Source organism: Callithrix jacchus, chromosome 6 (assembly GCF_049354715.1).
Source record: "Callithrix jacchus isolate 240 chromosome 6, calJac240_pri, whole genome shotgun sequence".
In the NCBI taxonomy this organism is placed as follows: Eukaryota; Metazoa; Chordata; class Mammalia; order Primates; family Cebidae; genus Callithrix; species Callithrix jacchus.
The window spans coordinates 151,421,641-151,442,538 of NC_133507.1; the positions used below are offsets into that span (position 1 = coordinate 151,421,641).

Sequence of the window (20,898 nt, forward strand, 5' to 3'; positions counted from 1 at the left end):
GAAATACGTACCTTCCTCCTATTGAGTCGTCTTGTGGTTGGGCCCCGGCAGTGTTCCTCTGTGAACGTCGCAGTGACCCCCCTGGATTGTTATTAGGCCGGTTGGACATTGGCACCTCTCTCTTGAAGGGACATACCCTTTCTAGACACTACCATTCACTAAAAGAAAAAAATAAACAAAATTTATCAGATGTACAAAATACAATATGGAAAAGAAATGAGGAGAACTGACAGCAATGAGGAAGTTTTCTGTGAACGATCTGATTTTATAGCCTTCACCAATACTGCAATGTCTCACTGAACTGTGAAGTCTGACTACTTAATGTGTTACAAAATGTCAGGGATATAACAAATTCAAGGCGTGTGGCCCAGAACTCAGCACATAAAATTAACTTAAGATTTTTCATGGAATAGCTAGAAAATTCTCAATTCAAATACAGAGCACAGGTAGAAAGAAACATGTCTTTGTTTCCAAATTCTAGCATATTGTGCAGAAACAGGCACTACACCTAAAGTCAAAACATGATGGCTCAAGTCCTGTGATCGAACAGGTGTTAACGAAGTTTGCCTTTGCACAAATGACAGCCTCTAAGTCTAGAACTCCTTAGACTCAGAATTAACAACATATGTCATGTCTTCTTCACAGTACTGTTGTGAATAAGAAATGAAAAAATAAACACAAACAAAATTGTGGCTGGGCATGGTGGCTCACGCCTGTAATCCCAGCACTTTGGAAGGCTGAGATGGGTGGATCACCTGAAGTCAGGAGTTCGACACCAGCCTGGCCAACATGGTGAAATCCTGTCTCTACTAAAAATACAAAATTTAGCTGGGTGTGGTGGCACACACTTGTAAACCCAGCAACTCAGGAGGCTGAGGCAGGAAAACTGCTTGAACCCAGGAGGCAGAGGTTGCAGTGAGCCCAGATCATGCTACTCCACTCCAGCCTGGACAACAGTGAGACATCTGTCTCAAAACAAAGCATAACAAAACAGAATTGTAAAACTGCAGTATCTTAATGAAAAGAAGAGGCGAAAGCAGCTCACAGAGTAAACTAAGCAATGGTCCCAAATATTTAGGATTTTCAACAGCAGCTCTGCTGGTCACGACCCTGGACAAAATAATCTCTATATTTCATTTACTCTTCCTTAAAACCAGTACATTACGTACCTCAACAGAGTTGTCAGCAACAAGGAAGTATTTTTATAAGTGTGACAATTTAGCTTAAAACAGTTCACAATCAAATTGAACTTTCTATAAGAAATTTAATTATTGTACAGATAAAATGTCTATACTCAGAAAATTAGTTTAAGTGACAAAAAAAGCCAACATTACAATCACAGAATTACGACATGTACAAATAAAATCTTTCACTATTTTTTGTAAGCCTGCAGTCAAATTCGAAGTAGCATTCTTTCTGTTACTTCTATTTACTGGTGAAGAGAATGAACATATGACATTATAGAAACTGGTGCCAAAGAGAATGCAAATTAACCATAATTAAGTCTATTACTGTACTGGATTTTGTTTTAGAGATTCCTTGCACTGTAATAAGTAAGGTTTCTTTTGAGTTATATCGTTGATACAATTCAGTAAAGACTGTTTCTATCACACATGTCCAAATTAATTAATATAATAAACTTTAATTAGAAAGTTCAAATTACTAATTTAAAGATAGTTTTAGAAAAAAAATACATTTAAACATTAAGAGAGGCAGGCAGAGAAAGAAGAAAAAGGTTAGGCTTACATGTACTAATATGAAAAGATATGAAACTCTCATTTGTGTGTATGTATATAAAAAAGACTTGTACATAAATTTCTTTATAGTATCCACGTTAAAAATTCATGGAAAGATGCATTAAACATACTTTGTTAATAATGACTGCCTTTGAGAAAGGATTGGGGGATCCGGAGTTTAGAATGAAATAAATCATTTTTGTTGTCACTGAGACTGACTGTTTACCAATTCAAAAGCAATTAGGCAGGCTGCTCTAGCATAAGAGCTTTAAGCACAGAGCTCTTCAGTCAAACTGCCTCTGCCCAAGTTCGACTCCGGACTCTAACACTAACAAGCTGTATACAAGCTTGCATATATGAGTGTGTGTATATATACTCCTCTGTGCATCAATCTATCAAATGAGGATAAAGAACGCACCTCACAAAGTAGTTGCGAAGATCAAATGAAAAAAAATCCATGTAAATTACTAAGTACAGTGCCAATCATACAGCAAGTGCTTAGTACATGTTAACTATTATTGTTACTATAAACATTCATTCAAAAGAATAAAAATATTTGTGGTAAAATAAAATCTAATATATTGAGAGAATCTTCACCCCAAAAATTATTGTCAATATGAATCTAAATTTCTGGCAAAATACTTTCAAAAGTGAAATTTTTTTTATTTTTATTTTTTTTTACAACATACAACTTTGCTCAGCGAAATGTTTTTAATTAAGGATAAACATCTCAATCACCTGGGAAGCTTTATCAAAATATGAATGCCTGTCCCCTAACCTCTGACTCTCATTCTTTGGGCACAAAAGTTGAAGACATCTTTCAAAAGAGCTTTCTGGGGTCTGTAGAAGGGAAATAAGGGAGGGACAGCAGGGAGTGGGGAGTTGGGGAGAGATAACATGGGGAGAAATGCTAGATATAGGTGATGGGGAAGAAAGCAGCACATCACACTGCCATGTGTATACCTATGCAACAATCTCACATGTTCTTCACATGAACCCCAAAACCTAAAATGCAATTTTTTAAAAAAAGAGCTTTCTTGGGTATACTGCAATACACAAGAACTTCAGCACATTAAAGAATGAAAAGCCAGTCTTTTTCAAAATTCATCTTAGAAATTTCTGTATTTCAAACACCATCTCAATGCCATTTCACGTGGACCCAAAGAGCACGAACAGATACAAGAGAATAGGATGATACTGCTGTTCTCACTTTAAAAAGCAAAGAAGAGTATTAGAAACAAGGTTGGTAGTTGTCACCTGCCCACATTCTGCTACTAAATGTTTACTGTATGTCATGAAGTATCAAGTCATTCAAATGAAACTAAGACAAGCTAGTTGTTTTGATCTAAAGTCACCTAGATAATCTTAACAATACTACCCAACATCTTCAAAGCTGACTAACTGGCACCACTATCAGCCAATAGCCTATTTGTGGATAATTCTTGAGCTGTAAGAATAGCAAGTAAGAATAAAGTTATCAAATTACTACCTGCTGTTAAAGCATAAATTCATCTTTTTAAAAGAGGCCAGGCTTAGGCTGGGCACAGTGGCTCACGTCTGTTAATCCCAACACTTGGGAGGCTGAGGCAGGTCGATCACCTGAGGTCAGGAGTTCAAGACCAGCCTGGCCAACATGGTGAAACCCCGTCACTACTAAAAATACAAAAATTAGCCAGGCATGGTGGCGGATGCCTGTAATCCCAGCTACTCTGGAAGCCGAGGCAGGAGAATTGCTTGAGCCTACGAGGCAGAGGGTGCAGTGAGCCCAGAACGCATCACTGCACTCCGGCCTGGGTGGCAGAGCAAGACTTCGTCTCGAAACATAACAAAAAAGAGGCCAGGCTCTGTTAAAGACTAGAACTATTTCCTGAAAGTAAATAAAAGATTAACATATGATGGATATAGGAGCTCTCCCTCTGTCAGGTATCAATAAAACAAGAGAGCTGGAAGGGACCCTCAGAGATGATCAAGTTCAACTCCTTACACCTTATAGACAAACCCAAATGAAGAAAGTTCCAAGATCTGCTGAGTAACCAGTCCTCTGAATCCTGGTACTGAGCAGTTCTACACCCTTCACAGATATCACACCTTAACTTCAACTAAAGTTTATTGCCTCCTTGGCTGCAGCTAAGAACCCAGAGGGCAAAAGTTTTCTCTACACGATGAATTCCAGAATGTCTTCCTTACAGAATATTCTGTACTGACTTGACCAATTACTTACGCCTACCATATGTTATTACTTAATTTTTAAAACACAAGTGGGAATTACACTATTATACTGCTAGAAGTTATGTTTTCATAACTGGTAGTGAGTATGAACCTGAAGATTCTGTCTTAACAGGCTAACTCATAGTGCGAAACTGGAATTATAAACCCAATTTAACATCCCTAACAAATCCTGAAATATACTACTCTTTCCTAACCATGGGCATACTTTCATTTTTGTTAATCAAGATTTTTCACATAAAAACTTTGATATTCAGTCCTAAGGCACTGAAACAAAATAGAGAATATGCATGACTTTAACAGGAAAAACAAAAAGACTAATGGATATCTTCAAGGTTGAAAACAAACTCATGACAACTTTGATTAAAGTTGAGTGTACAATCAACTTCTTCATTGTTTAAGTTAAATGACCTCTGAATTTTATGTTAAAAAGTACTTAACTCTACATGCAAACTCCACATAGAAAAAAACAACAACCACCAGCCAGGCACAGAGGCTCACGCCTGTAATCCCTGCACTTTGGCAGACAGAAGCGGGCAGACCACCTGAGGTGAGGAGTTCAAGACCAGCTTGGCCAACATGGTGAAACCCATCTCCACTAAAAATACAAAAATTAGCTGGGGATGGTAGCACGCACCTGTAATCCCAGCTACCTGGGAAGCTGAGGCAGGAGAATTGCTTGAACCGGGAGGCGGAGGTTGCAGTGAGCCCAGATCGCACCACTGCACTCCAGCCTGGGTGACAGCAAGACTCATCTTAAACAAACAAAAAAATCTGTTATGTTGCTTTATATTTAATTTAAAAATTCATTCTTAAAATTTGTATCAAGAATATTCCTTCAAGGAAAACTTCAACTAAAAACATTTTGGAAATTAATTTTTCTTTTTCTTGAGACAGTCTTGCTCTGTCACCCAGGTTAGGAGTGCAGTGCCATTATCTCAGCTCACAGCAACTTCTGCCTCCCGGGCTCAAGCAATTCTCCTGCCTCAGCCTCTAGAGTAGCTAGGATTATAGGAGACCGCCACTACACCTGGCAAATTTTTGTATTTTTAGTAGAGACGGGGATTGACCATGTTGGTCAAGCTGGTCTTGAACTCATGACCTCAAAGTGATCCACCTGCCTTAGTCTCCCAAAGTGCTGGGATTACAGGCATGAGTGAGCCACTGTGTCTAGCCAGAAATTATTATTATTTTTTTCTAATTTCTTAACATGATACACACACACACACACACACACACAAAGGCTAAAAAAAAAAAAAACCAAAAACATTTATTATTCCTCTGGTACAGTACTTTTAGAACACCAAAAGAAATCAATTGCGAAAAATAAAGCCAGGCAAGGTGCTGGATGTCTGTAGTTGCTGCTACTAGGAGGCTAAAGCAAAAGAATCACTTGATCCTAGAAGTTTGAGGCCAGCCCAAGCAACACAGCAAGACCTTGTCTCTACAAAAGTCTAAAAATTGGTCGGGTGCAGTGGCTCACGCCTGTAATCCCAGCACTCTGGGAGGCCAAAGCAGGAGGATCACGAGGTCAGGAGTTCGAGACCAGCCTGGCCAACATAGTGAAACCCCATCTCTACTAAACATTCAAAAATTAGCTAGGCATGCTGGCGCCCACCTGTAATCCCAGCTACTCAGGAGGCTGAGGCAGGAGAATCACTTAAACCCGGAGGTGGAGGTTGCGGTGAGCTGAGATCACGCCATGTACTCCAGCCTGGGTGATGGAGCAAGACTCTGTCTCAAAAAAGTAATAATACAAATTTTTTAAAATTAAAAAATAAAGTCTAAAATTTAGCCAGGCATGGTGGTACACACCTGTGGTCCCAGCAACTCAGAAGGTTTAGGTGGGAGGACGAGCCTGGGAGGATGAGGCTGTGGGAGGCCATGATTACACTACCGCACTCCAGTCTGGGTAACACAGGAAGATAACAACAGGCTATATCAGATAGCCCAGGTGTGTAGTGGGCTATACTATTTAGGTCTGTGTAAGCACATTCTACAATCTTAACACAAGGACCAAACTGCCTAACAATAAATTTCTCAGAACGTATTCCTAACTTTAAGCAAAGCATAAGCTTTTAGAAGTGAATCTCATTTGTCCAGTATGTATCCCCTAATTTGTTATGCACTTATTTAGATTTGGTCTTCCAAAAAGGCTTGTTTGGCTTCAGATCATGAACTTGGAGGTAAATGACAGTAATAAACACAATTTCCAAAGTACTTTACTCATCTTGTAAAATTTTAAAGTGATAAGGAGCCATATAAACCACTGCCCATTAGTCCCATTTTCCAAATAAAGAAACTGAAATGTTACAAGATTAGTACCCGTCATGAAACAAGTAATGGCATGGAGACCTGCAGACTGCAAGCAGGAAGTGACATCTGGAGCTCCAGTTCTGAACTACATATACCAGATAAAGAAGGAAATGACTATGTCCCAGAACAAAGTGTGGTAACAGACAGTATAGGTTAAACCACTACAATAAAACAAAATAGAATCACCTTTGTGCGTAACAGAAGTCATTCTTGCCTACCTAAAAATAGCAAAGACTTCAAATAAGCCTATCTTAAAATGGGAATGAATAACCTTTAAGCTTCCCCCAAAAGCAAGGGATTGAGAGGTGCTAAGATACAATGACAAGTAAGACAACGCCTCCTCACAAGGAGCTTACGACTCTGCATCTCCCACCTAGGTTCAAATTCTGCCTCTGCTACTTAGTAAGACCTGTAAGAACTTACCTTCATCTCAGTTCATTTCTCCATTTAACTAGAGATAATATTATACTTTGTGATTTAAGTAATAGAGAACTGTATGTAAGGTTCTCAGAACCTTCTCTGAACACTATAGCTGCCATCTAATTAGTGCTTATTAAGTACAACCTTAAAGAAAAATGGGGGAAATTATCAGGTCCATCATGTACCAGAAAGGAATCGAAGGGGAAAAAGAACAAAAACTTTCTTCAAAACCACTGGGACACTTTATTATCTTACTTTGATTTAGGAAAGAGGTAATATAAAACCAGCCATTTTTTTTTAAGAGATGGGGTTTCACCACATTGGCCAAAATGGTCGTGATTTCTTGACCTCGTGATCAGCCAGCCTCAGCTTCCCAAAGAGCTGGGATTACAAGCGTGGGCTACTGCGCCCGGCCAAAATCAGCAGTTTTGTATGGTATATTCACAAGTCAAATGTCAAACTCTTAAGTAGCCATACATCAAACCTGAAATAACTGTATCTAATATACAGAACAGCACAATGCAGTTTATTAGTTCACATGTGAATTTAGGGAAACAGAAAAATTTAATGCCCTTTTTTCAAATTAACCAGAAAAGTTCTAGAGAGAAATTAGGAGAGTAAGGGCCACTGAGTGCAAAAGAAAGGGCTACATTAGGGTCTGTTAGGCACTGAATGCAATTTATGGGGATCAAAACCATTCGAATGTGATAATGGAATATTATACAACATGTAAAAATCTTCCACCCCCCCACCCCCCAGATAGAGCCTTGCTGCGACACTCAGGCTGGAGTGCAATGGTGCAATCTCAGCTCACTGTAACCTCTGCCTCCCAGGTTCAAGCAATTCTCCTGCCTCATCTCAGCCTCCTGAGTAGCTGGGACTACAGGCATGAGCCACCATGCCCAATTAATTTTTGTATTTTTAGTAGAGATGGGGTTACACCACATTGGCCAAGCTGGTCTAAAACTCCTGACCTCAAGTGATCCACCCACTTCGGCCTCCCAAAGTGCTGGGATTACAGGCATGAGCCACCATGCCTAGCCAAAATAGTATGTTTATAATACTAGATAACAATATTCCATTGAAAAATTACAAGACTTAAATTGAATAGTAAAGAAAGAATGATTATGGGTTATGAGTAGTCTGTGTTAGCATGTGCCAGCAATGTGCTTTAAATCCTTAAATTTTCACACCAACCTTACAAACCTGGTAGTGAAAATAACCTTCTTGGGCCAGGTGCGGTGGCTCACGCCTCTAATCTCAGCACTTCGATAGGCCAAGGGGGGGCGGATCACCTGAGGTTGGGAGTTGGAGACCAGCCTGACCAAAATGGAGAAACTCCACCCCCACTAAAAATAAAAAATTAGTCAAAAAGTGGGCAAAGGATATGAACAGACGCTTTTCAAAAGAAGACATTTATGCAGCCAACAAACATGAAAAAAAAGCTCATCATCACTGGTCATTAGAGAAATGCAAATCAAAACCACACTGAGATACACCTCACGCCAGTTAGAATGGCAATTATGAAAAAATCAGTAGACAACAGATGCTGGAGAGGATGTGGAGAAATAGAAAGGCTTTTACACTATTGGTGGGAGTATAAATTAAGTCAACAATTTGGAAGACAGTGTGGCCATTCCTCAAGGATTTAGAAATAGAAAAACCATTTGACCCAGCAATCCCATTACTGGGTATATACCCAAAGGATTATAAACCATTCTATTATAAAGACACATCCACACGTATGTTTATTGTGGCACTATTCACAATAGCAAAGACTTGGAACCAATCCAAATGCCCATCAATAACAGACTGGATAAAGAAAATGTGGCACATATATACCATGGAATACTATGCAGCCATAAAAAAAGATGTGTTCATGTCCTTTGCAGGAAACTGGAAACCATGATACTCAGCAAATGGACACCAGAACAGAAAACCAAACACCGCATGTTCTCACTCATAAGTGGGTGTTGAACAACGAGAACACATGGACGCAGGGAGGGGAACATCACACACTGGGGCCTGGGGAACCAGGGGCAAGAGGAAGAATAGCAGGGGTGGTGGGATTGGGGAGGGACAGCATTAGAAGAAATACCTAATGTAGATGACGGGACAATGGATGCAGCAAACCACTACTATGGCACATGTATACGTATGAAACAAATCTGCATGATCTGCGCATGTACTCTAGAACTTAAAAGTATAATAAATAAATAAAACAAAATTAGCTGGGCATGGTGACGCATGCCTGTAATCCCAGCTACTCGGGAGGCTGAGCAGGAGAGTTGCTTGAACCCGGGAGGCAGAGGTTGCGGTGAGCCAACACCATTGCAATACAGCCTGGGCAACAAGAACGAAGCTCAGTCTCCAAAAAGAACAAAACAAGAAAACAACCTTCTTAAAAAGAAACCATAGCACACAGTAAGTTAAAATAACCCTAAGGCTACAAAGCTAATAAAGACAGACAAGTTTGACTGAACAAATAAAAATAATTACATATTTACTTAAAAAAAAAGTCAAAATATTAGAAAGCCAAGACATCCTAAGCTTAAAGGATTATGGGGGCCAGGAAGAAAATTCTGATCCTTTGGCACTAGGTAAATCAGTTTAGCTGGCCAATCCTCAAGTGAATAATTATAATAAAATATGCTAAACTAATTTGAGAAGCAAGATCAAATGTACTATTCTAAACAAAGAAGAAAAACATGACTAACTTTGCCTTCGCAGGTTGATGCTATGACCAGTCACTTCTGCTGATGTTCTTTAAAATGCTAGAGCAGTGAAGAAAGACATGGAGGAATGAAAGAATAAATTAAAATGGAGCGATGTGGAGTAGTTCCCTGAGCCTGAAAATAAGCCTAAACTCTATCCTGAAGGACCAGAAACAAAAAATTTTGCATTTAAGGCCTACAGATGAGGAACAGGTCCTCTCTTTATAACCTAAGGAAAACAGAATAAAAAAATAATCCAGTCAAGGAAAATCAAGAACTTACCACAAGTATTGGGAAAATAAATCAGGACGCTAATGTTGACAGACACCAAGAAGAAGATGATAGGCAGAGTTCAAAAAACTCAAGAATGTCCACCAGATTTATAAAATGGTAAAAGCAGCCTGGGCAACATGGTAAAACCCCATCTCTACAAAAAATACAAAAATTAGCAAGAGCATGGTAGTGCGCTCCTGTAGTCCCAGCTGCTCAGGAGGCTGAGGTGGGAGGATCACTTGAGCCCAGGAGGCGGAGGTTGCAGTGAGCCAAGATTGTGCCACTGCTCTCCAGCCTGGGGGAAGAGAGTGAGACTCTGCCTCCAAAAAATTAAAAGGAACGAAAACGGTGAGAGCTAGTTCTAGAAATGGTGGGGAAAGAGAGGGTAAAAGGCAAGATAAGTAGACAAGATAAGTAGACAGTTAACACCAACTCTTTTCTGGAAACGCTGGACTATAGAGAGAAGAGACAATAGCCGGGAGGGAAGTGGAGGGCAGGGAGACAGAGACTGTGTTTGCATGGATGTATGTGATTTCCCTGTTTGTTGTTTTTTAAAAAATAAATATTGAGCATATGTATTTAGGTTAAAAAAAGAATTACTGAAAGAAAGGGTTGTGGATAATGTACAGTCTACTAACAGGATCCCACAGGGGAAAAAAATTAGAGCATAAGCTTTGGATGAGTAGAGTACACATCAACCTCTGAGGCATGAGAAGATGACAAGTGCAAATAAGGAAGTACACGCCTAACTTGTTGAATCTGTGATTAACAGGTATGAGGAAAAGCAAGGAGGAAAGGAGGTAACCCTTTACAAGGTCCAAAATAGACCAAAAGTCTGTGTTGTAGAACACTGTAAGATGATCAATTTATCCTGAATAGCTATTGCCAAAGTATTTCTAAAATACACAGCTACTCATTTCCTAATATAAATCCTGTCTTAGCTCAGATGGCTTGTATAATCCTTTAGAATACTAACTGCATTTATGTAATCAAGTATATTCTTCTTCAGGTCTCAAAGCACATAGGCTAATCAACAGCTTTTAGTCCACATGCCAAAAATGGCACACAGGCCCAATTTAACATGTCTACAATCCTGCTGGCTACCATCACTAGACAGTGAATGGGAACAGCAGGCCAGTTTATCAATAACCTTTTTTGTACCTCCCTGTTAAGAATTATCAGGCTGGATAGTCTCTACAATCAGATTTAGCTCCAAATATTTTAAGACTCCAAGCTATTGTTTATTTCAGTTTTTCTTAAATGGGGTACTTTACAAGTTCTTCCTTAAAAGGATCTAATAATACCATCTATTAGGGACTCATTAGGTGATTACGAAAAATGAGGAGCTGCTGAGGGATCAGAGAGAGAATGATTTGTAAATTCCTCTCTCCCTTAAGGGACAGACAGAAAACTCCTGGCTAAGAATCAAAGTTATTCAAAGTACAATACAATGTACCCTGTAGATTACAACAAGGGTGCTCCCTATGGACAAAAACAATTTTACATTTGGTAAATGACCTTTACAGCATACAGACACACATAATAATAAGGCAATATTTTCAAAAACATTCTCTTCAGCACATATTCTTGTCACTGTTGTGAACTCCACTATAATAATGACATCACAGAGGTTAACTCTTTAATATAGTTCAGATTAGAAAGTCTACTCCTGACTTGCAATAAAAAGTATTTCAACACTCTGATAATCATGGATTTCTGTTATGATCTTTTCCAAACAAGTATGTATGTAGCCTGTTATCAATAGTGCTAAAACCTGGGGAATTGTCAGGAACAAATAATAACATCACTGTTAAGGCAGGGGAGAAGAAAGCATTACAATGTAACTCAAAGTCAAGGAGAAAAAACAGACTGTAACTTTAACACCTGGTGAATAATATTGTCAAATTTTTGTTTTAAGATACTGCATTTCAGAGGAATTATACCTAAAATCACTTAGAATGCCCCAAATATTTTTCAAAAGTAAAAAAAATTTTAAATGCCATATTCTATAGAACAAGTCCCACATTTCTACATTTGGTATTTTTACCCAAAACAAGTAGATGTCAAAAACTGCCTCCATGTTGAGCCAGAATATGTACAAACCAGGAGTCAAGAAAAAAATTCAGCCGGGTGCGGTGGCTCACGCCTGTAATCCCAGCACTTTGGGAGGCCGAGGCGGGTGGATCACAAGGTCAAGAGATCGAGACCATCCTGGTCAACATGGTGAAACCCCGTCTCTACTAAAAATACAAAAAAAAATTAGCTGGGCATGGTGGTGCATGCCTGTAATCCCAGCTATTCGGGAGGCTGAGGCAGGAGAATTGCTTGAACCCGGGAGGCGGAGGTTGCCGTGAGCCGAGATCGCGCCATTGCACTCCAGCCTGGGCAACAAGAGGGAAACTCTGTCTCAAAAAAAAAAAAAAAAAGAAAAGAAAAGAAGAAAAAATTCAGAGCTGTATTTCCCAAACATCAGTTTCTGTAATACAGATTCCTCGACCCTATCAGAATGGGGGTATGGGAATATCAAACCATTCTTAAAAATCACAATAGGCCGGGTGCAGTGTCTCATGCCTATAATCCTAGAACTTTGGGAGGCCAAGGTACAAGAGGATGGCCTAAGCCCAAGAGTTCAAGACCAGTATGGGCAATATAGGGAGACCCCATCTCTACAAAATATTTAAAAATTGGCCAGGCAAAGTGGCTGACACCTGTAATGCCAACACTTTTGGAGGCTGAAGTAGTAGGATTACTTGATCTCAGGAGTTTGAGACCAGCCTTGGCAACATGGTGAAACCTTTTTACCAAAAAAAAAAAAAAAAAAAAAAAAATTTTTGGCCTGGCATGTTGGTGCACACCTGTGGCCCCAGCTACTCAGCAAGTTAAGGTAGGAGGATCACTGGAGCCTGGGAAGTGAAGGCTGGAGTAAGCTGATCATGCCACTGTGCTCTAACCTGGGCGACAGAGTGAAAGCCTGTCTCAAACATAAAAAATAAAAATAAAAACATCCGGGTGTGGTGGCACGCACATGTAGGCCCAGCTACTCCGGAGGCTGAAGTGGTGAGGTAGGAGGATTGCTTGAGCCCAGGAAGTCAAGGCTGCAGTGAGTCATGATTGTGCCACTGAGCTCCAATCTGGGTGACAGAGAGAGACTGTGCCTCAGAAAACACCAAAAGAAATCAGTAAGAAAAAAAATCAAAATAACAACCAATTTATTGTTCTAATATCAGCTAGGTTTGACAACTAACTGCAACGCGAATTTACACTGTTGTTCTGGTATCATCACGTATCATCTTCTATTCCTTTGTAATTTTTACATGACTCTCCCACCTCCCACAATGAAAAACTACCACTGATACTCTTAGAAACTTCTAGGAAACTAACCTAAAGAAATACTTGGACAAGTAAGCAAGGATGTATGTAATCACGATGCTCACTGCAGAATATCACTGTGGAAATATGGAAGATGATCCAAATGTTCTCAGCAAAGGAACGATTAATACTAAGGACACACTCTACCAATACTATGGCATACTTAAAGGTCCTCAAAAGCAAAGAGGTAAATCTGTACATACTGCACTGACAAGCACAGAACATTGTGCATGAATGTCAAATATTTGACAAAAATTTCAGCAAATATTTGAAGACCTATTTGACAGGTGTTAATACTCTTTGCTACAATGGAGCTTACACTCAATTGGAAAGACAGAAAATAAACAAACTACATGCACACTGTGGTAAGTCCCATTAAAAGTGAAATAGGAAAAAAACAGGAAGGAGTAGAGGATAACAGGAAAAAGGAAGGAAAACGTTACTTTAGGTTGAATCATCAGGTAACAGCTCTCTGAACAGACATTTTGAGCTGAGACTCAAAGCAAAAGAAAGAAGCAGACGGAGGGAAAGGTATGTATTTGTTCATGTATGTGTGTAGGAAAAAAGTCTGGAAAAATACATCTAAATGTCAACAGTGGAAGAGAGAGAGAGAAGTAGTAAAGAGTACCTATGTCTTGTGGCACGCGCCTGTGTTCTCAGCTACTCGGGAGGCTGAGGTGGAAGAAGCACTTGAACCCAGAAGGCGGAGGTTGCAGTGAGCCAAGAATGCGTGACCACACTCCAGCCTGGTGACAGAGCAAGACTTTGTCTCAAAAAAAAAAAAAGAGTACCTACGTCTTAAGTAGGTTCAAACCCTGACCTTGCCATTTTAAGCCAGGTTATCTTGGAAAAATTTAATAACAGCCTGAGTTTTCTCATCTGTAAAAAAAATCAGAACACCTTTCAGAGGTAAAGACACTGTGTCACCCATTTGAGAATAATGTGATTAAATACAAAAAAAAATTAGATCAGGCATGGTGGCTCACACCTGTAATCCCAGCACTCTGGGAGGTGGAAGTGAGCGAACTGCTTGAGCCCAGGAGTATGAGACCAGCCTGGGCAACATGGTGAAACCCCTTCTCCACAAAAAAAAAAAAAAACACAAAAATCAGCCAGGCGTGGTAGTGCGCACCTCTAGTCCCAGCTACTTACAGGGCTGGGGGGATCGCTTGAGCCCAGGAGATAGAGACTGCAGTGGGCTGAGGTCGCACCACTGCACTCCAGCCTGGGTGACAGAGCAAGACTCTGTCTCAAAAAAAAAAAATTAAAAGCCATATTCACGGCCGGCCATGGTGGCTCACGCCTGTAATCCCAGCACTTTGGGAGGCCGAGGCGGGTGGATCATGAGGTCAGGAGATCGAGACCATCCTGGTCAACATGGTGAACCCCGTCTCTACTAAAAGTACAAAAATTAGCTGGTCATGGTGGCGCACGCCTGTAGTCCCAGCTACTCGAGAGGCTGAGGCAGGAAAATTGCTTGAACCCAGGAGGCGGAGGTTGCGGTGAGCCAAGGTCCAGCCTGGGTAACAAGAGCGAAACTCCATCTCAAAAAAAAAAAAAAAAAAAAAAAAGCCATATTCACATTCAAATCAGTAAGACTATAGCTGCCACTCTTCTTCAAATGGGCGTAAACATAAATTGAACAAAATTTGTAAAACAGGCTAGTTACACAAATTCAATTCCCTTCCTGAACTTTCATTTTGATTCCTTTACTTCTCACTACCTTCCCCCGAATGCATCTTATAATAAAATTTCTCAAAATACAAAAAAGTTGAGAATTGCTCAATAAATACCTGTAAGTCCCATCTAGCTTCTACAATGAAAAGTTTCATGTATGCTTTATCACATATGTATCCGTATCTTCTCATCTATGTACCCCTGTGTCTGTCATCTATCCATCCTATTTTTGGATATATTTTAAAGTAAGCTGAAGGCATTATTATACTTTGTGTATCTTAAAAGTTTTCAAATTTTGCTTCACGTTTTCAGTTACATTTTTATACAATGAAATGCACAAGTGTTAAGTGTAAAATTCAATGAGTTGTGACAAAACCATTTATCTGGGTAACCCAAATCCTTACCAGGATATACAGTCTATCACCCAAGAAATTTTCCTCACGCTCCTTCCCAATCAATCCCTCCACTTCACCTCTCAACTCTACAACCACTGTTCTAATTTTTTTGACCATAGAGTAGTCTTGCCTATTCCAGTATTTTATAGAAATGGAAACACAGTATGCACTCTTTTATTTAAGACAAAGTTCTTTGAGTCAGCATAATATCCTGAGATTCATCTATGTTGCTGAGTTTATCAATACTTCACCTTCTTATTGCTGAACAGCATCCTACTGTATGAATATAAATATAGTATTTTATCCATTTTTCTGTGGATGTACTAAGTTTTGCCTATTAAGTTTAAAGCTGTTACGTTTTCCTAGAAGTCCTTCCACGGATAAATGCTTTCATCTCTCTTGAGCGGAAAGAAGAGTGGGATCACTAGGTCATAAGAAAGATTCTGATTAACTTTTTTTTTTTTTGGTAGAGAGAGGGTCTCACTCTGCCACCAAGGCTGGAGTGCAGTGATGCAATCACAGTTCACTGCAACCTTTTAATTCCTGGGCTCAAGCGATCTTCTTGCTTCAGCCTCCTGAGTAGCTGAGAGTATAGCTGTGTGCCACCATGCCTGGGGCTTTTCTTGGGAGGAGATAGAGGTGAGTAGACAGGATCTTGCTACATTGCCCAGGCTGGTCCCAAACTCCTGTACTCAAGCAATCTGCCTACCTCTCAGCCTCTCAAAGTACTGGGATTATAGGAGTGAGCCACCTCACCCGACCTATCATTAACTTTTAAAGAAACCTCTGGATCATTTTTTTCCAAAGCAACTGTATAATTTCACAGACTTACTAACAAGCATAGAAGTCCCAGTTGCTCCATATCCTCACCAACAGTTGGTGTTGCCAGTCTTTTAAATTTTGGTTATTCTAGGTCAGGTGCGATAGCTCACACCCATAATCAGAGCACTTTGGGAGGCCAAGGCAGGCAGATCACTTGAGGTCAGGAGTTTGAGACCAGCCTGGCCAACAGAGTGAAACCCCATTTCTAGTAAAAATACAAAAAAGAGCCGGGAGTGGTGGTACAAGACTGTAATCTCAGGTACATGGGATGCTGAGGCAAAAGAGGCACTGGAACCCCAGGCTGGAGTGCAGTGGTGCCATCTCAGCTTACTGTAGCCTCTGCGTCTCGGGTAGGGAGAGATAGCAGACATAAAGACAGCAGAGAAAACAGGTGGTAGTTTCTGAAAAACTGGTTTCCCTAAGGCCCAGTTGCCTAATTCCATTCTTAAGGATTTCATTAGACACATATTGATAGTCAATGTCAAGTAATAGTTTTAGGTAACCAGGAATTCAATTAGTATTTGAATATTTTTTAAGTCTCACTTTATTTTTTACAACTCCAAATTGACATTAGTGTAAACTTTACTCATTCAGAGATGACTTGCCCCAAAAACAAAGATGAAACTACTAAGCCACAGTGCTCGAAGTAACAACAGTGTACAAAACTTCTGATGTGCATCTCTCTCTTTAACCCTAATAACCCCAAAATTATAGCAAGAGAAAGCATTACTCAAATTTAACACAAAAAGAAAGACGCAAAGGAAATTCATCTATGCTCAAGTGTCTAAGGATTAGAATTAGATTAGAACTCCAGTTGCCTGTCAGGCCAGTTTACTTATACACTGACTTTTAAATGGGTAAATTCATATCAAAACTTTTCATTTGTATTATACTATACACAGCAATAAAAGAAAAAATAAACTTTTTAAGTGATAATACACAGTATCAAAAAAAAGATTCTTCTCTAAAATTTGTATCAGACAGCATTTTTTTTTTTTAAAGAGACAAGGTCTTACTCTGTCACTCAGGCTGTAGTGCAGTAGCATAATCAAGGCTCAGGAGAGAGATCCAAGATGGCCGATCACTAACAGCTCAGACTTGTAGCTCCCAGTGAAAGCGCAGAGAACAAGAGGACGCCACACTTTCAGATGAATTTTTGTTGCTCACGGACCAGGAGATTCCCAGCAGAGGAGCCCCACGGGTCACCAGCCCAACTCTTGTGGCCGGCGCGGCGGTTCTCAGTGCAGAGTAAACGGGACTGGGTCCCCTTTTGGTCGACGTTTGGAGCTCTGCGAAGGCAGGAGTCACCCATTCAGCTGATTGAAGAAGGGATTCAGGAGGGAAGCCAGACCGGAGAACCCGGGCAGAAAGGCACCAAGAATCTCAACCGGCACAGTGGGTTGCTCATATTTCAGGGCTGGGAATTAACAAGTTGGACGTCCACTCAGGACGTTTTGAAAGTCAGTAATTACAAAGACGACAGGTGGATAAATTTACAATGACGGGAAGAAACCAGCGTAAAAAGGCTGAGAATATTCAAAATCAGAATGCCTCTACCTCTACAGAGGATCACAGTTCCTCATCAACAAGGAAACAACACCTGATGGAGAAGGAGTGCATTCCAATAACAGAATTAGGCTTCAGAAGGTGGATAATAAGAAACTTCTGTGAGTTTAAAGAACACGTTCTAGCCCAATGTAAAGAAACTAAGAACCTCGAAAAAAGGTTTGACGAAATCCTAACAAGAATAGACAATTTAGAGAGGACTGTAAGTGAATTAATGGAACTGAAGAATACAATACGAGAACGCCACGAAGTATGCACAGGTTTTAACACTTGAATTGATCAAGCAGAAGAAAGGATATCAGAGGTCGAAGACCAAGTTAATGAAATGAAACGAGAAGACAAGATTAAAGAAAAAGTAAAAAGGAATGAGCAAAGTCTCCAAGAAATATGGGACTATGTGAAAAGACCTAATTTACATTTGATAGATGTACCTGAATATCATGAAGAGAATGAATCCAAGCTGGAAAATATTCTTCAGGATATTATGCAGAAAAACTTTCCTAACCTAGTAAGGCAGGACAATACTCAATTCCAAGTAATACAGAAACCACCACAAAGATATTCCTCAAGTAGAGCAACCCCAAGACACATAATTTTTAGATTCAGCAGGGTTGAAATAAAGGAGAAAATTCTAAGGGCAGCCAGAGAGAAAGGTCAGGTTACCCATAAAGGGAAGCCTATCAGACTTACAGTAGATCTCTCAGCAGAAACCCTACAAACTAGAAGAGAGTGGGGGTCAATATTCAATATCCTCAAAGAAAAGAATTTTCAATCCAGAATCTCATATCCAGCCAAACTGAGCTTTATAAATGAAGGAAAAATAAAATTTTTCACCAACAAGCAAGCATTCAGAAATTTCGTCACCACCAGGCCTGCTTTACAAGAGCTTCTGAAAGAAGCACTACACACAGAAAAGAACAGCCAGTATCAGGCATCCCAAAAACTTAACAAAGGGTAAAGAGTATCTCCATAATGAAGAATCTATATCAACTAATGGGCAAAATAGCCAGCTAGCATTAAATGACAATATTAAATTCACAAATATCAATATTAATCCTAAATTTAAATGGATTAAACACACCAATCAAAGACACAGACACCCAAACTGAATAAAAAGTCAAAACACATCAGCACTCTATCCAGATCCATCTCATAAGCAAGGACACACAGAGACTCAAAACAAAAGGTTGGAGGAAGACTCACCAATCAAATGGAGAGAGAAAAATAAACATGAGTTGTAACTTTTGTCTCTGACAAAATAGACTTTAATAGTAACGAAGACTAAAAGAAACAAAGAAGGACATTACATAATGATAAGAGGATCAATGCAACAATAGGAGTCAATGATCATAAATATATATGCATCCAATATAGGAGCACCCAGACACATAAAACAAGTTTTCAATGACTTATAAAGAGACTTGGACTACCGCACAATAATAGTGGGAGACTTTGACACCACATTGTTAATATTCAACGGATCAACAAGATAGAAAATTAACAGGGACATCTATGATTTGAATTCAGACCTGGAACAAGTAAATTCAGTGAATATTTATAGAATTCTTCCCCCCAGGTCCACAGAACGTACATTTTTTTTAGTATCACCTTACACCTATTTTGAAAGTGACCACATAAATGGAAGCAAATCACTCTTCAGCATTTGCATAGCATTTCACAGATTTAAATGAAATATTGGTTGGCTGTTTGTTTGTTGTTTTCTTTCCTTATTCCTTCCTGTCTCCACTGTTAAGCACAATTATCGGCATAAAAGAGGTTTTTAATAACTACTTTTAGATTGCATTCCAGCCTGGGCAATAGAGCAAGACTCCTGTTCTCTCTCCCCCTTTTCTCTTTCTTTCATGAAATAAATAAATTCCAATAGTTTCATAAGTTTCAAAAAAAATTTTTTTACAAGTTTTTCTTTGAGTTGGTATCCAAATAAAGTCTAGAGTTTGCTACTAATGAAAAAAAAAAAAAAAGGCTCAGTAACTTCCAGCTCCTGGACTCAAGTGGTCCTCCCACCTCAGCCTCCCAAGGAGCTAGAATTACAGGTGTGCACCACACCCACCTAATTTAGTTTTATTTTTGTAGAGACAGAGGTTGGGAGATGTGTCTCACTACTGCCCAGGTTGGTCTTGAACTCCTGGCTTTAAACCATTTCCTCAGCCTTGGCCTCCCAAAGCATGAGCCACTGTGCCCAGTATTGCGGAATACACTAAAAGTTATCATCAAGAAATAATAAATGTTTTATTTTCCCATTCCTTATTGAAGTAAAAAAGAAAAACATTAAGAAACCAGTAAAGAAAGAAAAAGAGGGCTAAGCAAAACAGCAGCCACAAAATTCCTTTTTTTAAAAAAAAATAAAGATGAAATTTATGTTGCCAGGCCTGTCTTGAACTCCTGAGCTCAAGCAATCCACACACCTTGGCCACGAACCACCATGCAGGGTCTAGCCACCAAATTTCTACATGCAATCTTTTATTTTTTTAGCCACAGGGAATAGAAAAATAGCTAAAACTGTAAAGAGAAGTAGAAACGAGATACTGACACATCTCCAAAGTGTTAGAACAGTTAAGGGTTTCCTCAGGTGGAAAAAAACCAGGAAGAATGAGCTAGAATAAACCCTGTGCTATCAGCTGTGAAAGACAATTTCAAGTGAGGTGTACATCTGATAGCCAGCGAGTGATGCTGGAATCTTTGGTAGAATGCATGCAAGGTTTAAAAGAATGCTAGGAGGCTCAGACCAACGGAAGACCAAAGTGTAACAAGTAACTAGAGTAAAAGGTGACAAACTACAACTCTAAGTACTATTACAGAAAAGCAACCCAAGCCCTAGGGGTGGGAATACACATTCCAGGCAGGGATGGTACATAAAAACTCATGAAAAAAAGGTATTTCCCCAAGAGAGAATTGGAATGGTCTAGAACAGGAGGCAAAAAGGGAGTTCCAGAAACAGACAATTTCAGAAAGGCCTAGAGACATGAATGAATGAACCATATAAAACTGAGGATAGGTGTGAAAGGAAAGCCTGAAAACATCCAAGCAAGTGAAATGACAAGACAACCCAAATAAATAATTCACACCTATAATCTTCCAAACTGCATACCAAATAAATAGAAGGTGCTAATAGGTCTTTTAAAACAATTCATTACATATAAAAATAAAGTGTATGAAGTTCTTTTTTTTTTTTTGAGACGGAGTCTCGCTCTGTTGCCCAGGCTAGAGCGCGCTGGTATGATCTCAGCTCACTGCAACCTCCACCTCCCAGGTTCAAGCTATTCTCCTGCCTCAGCCTCCTGAGTAGCTGGGATTACAGGTGCATGCCACCATGCCCGGCTAATTTTTGTATTTTTAGTAGAGACATGGCTTCGCCATGTTGGC

At 39.6% G+C, this 20,898-nt stretch overlaps 1 protein-coding gene across 50 annotated transcripts in view; it reads right to left on the reverse strand.

The window, feature by feature from the left end:
* Positions 1-20,898, reverse strand: part of TRIP12 (thyroid hormone receptor interactor 12) — a 160,270-nt gene that overhangs the window by 117,261 nt on the left and 22,111 nt on the right. For all 50 annotated transcript variants that reach the window (XM_078328785.1, XM_078328783.1, XM_078328777.1 and 47 more), the window contains exon 2: positions 12-158. In XM_078328785.1, coding sequence (XP_078184911.1) covers positions 12-109 — 98 coding nt within the window. In that variant the 5' untranslated portion in view covers positions 110-158. The remainder of the gene's footprint in view (positions 1-11; positions 159-20,898) is intronic.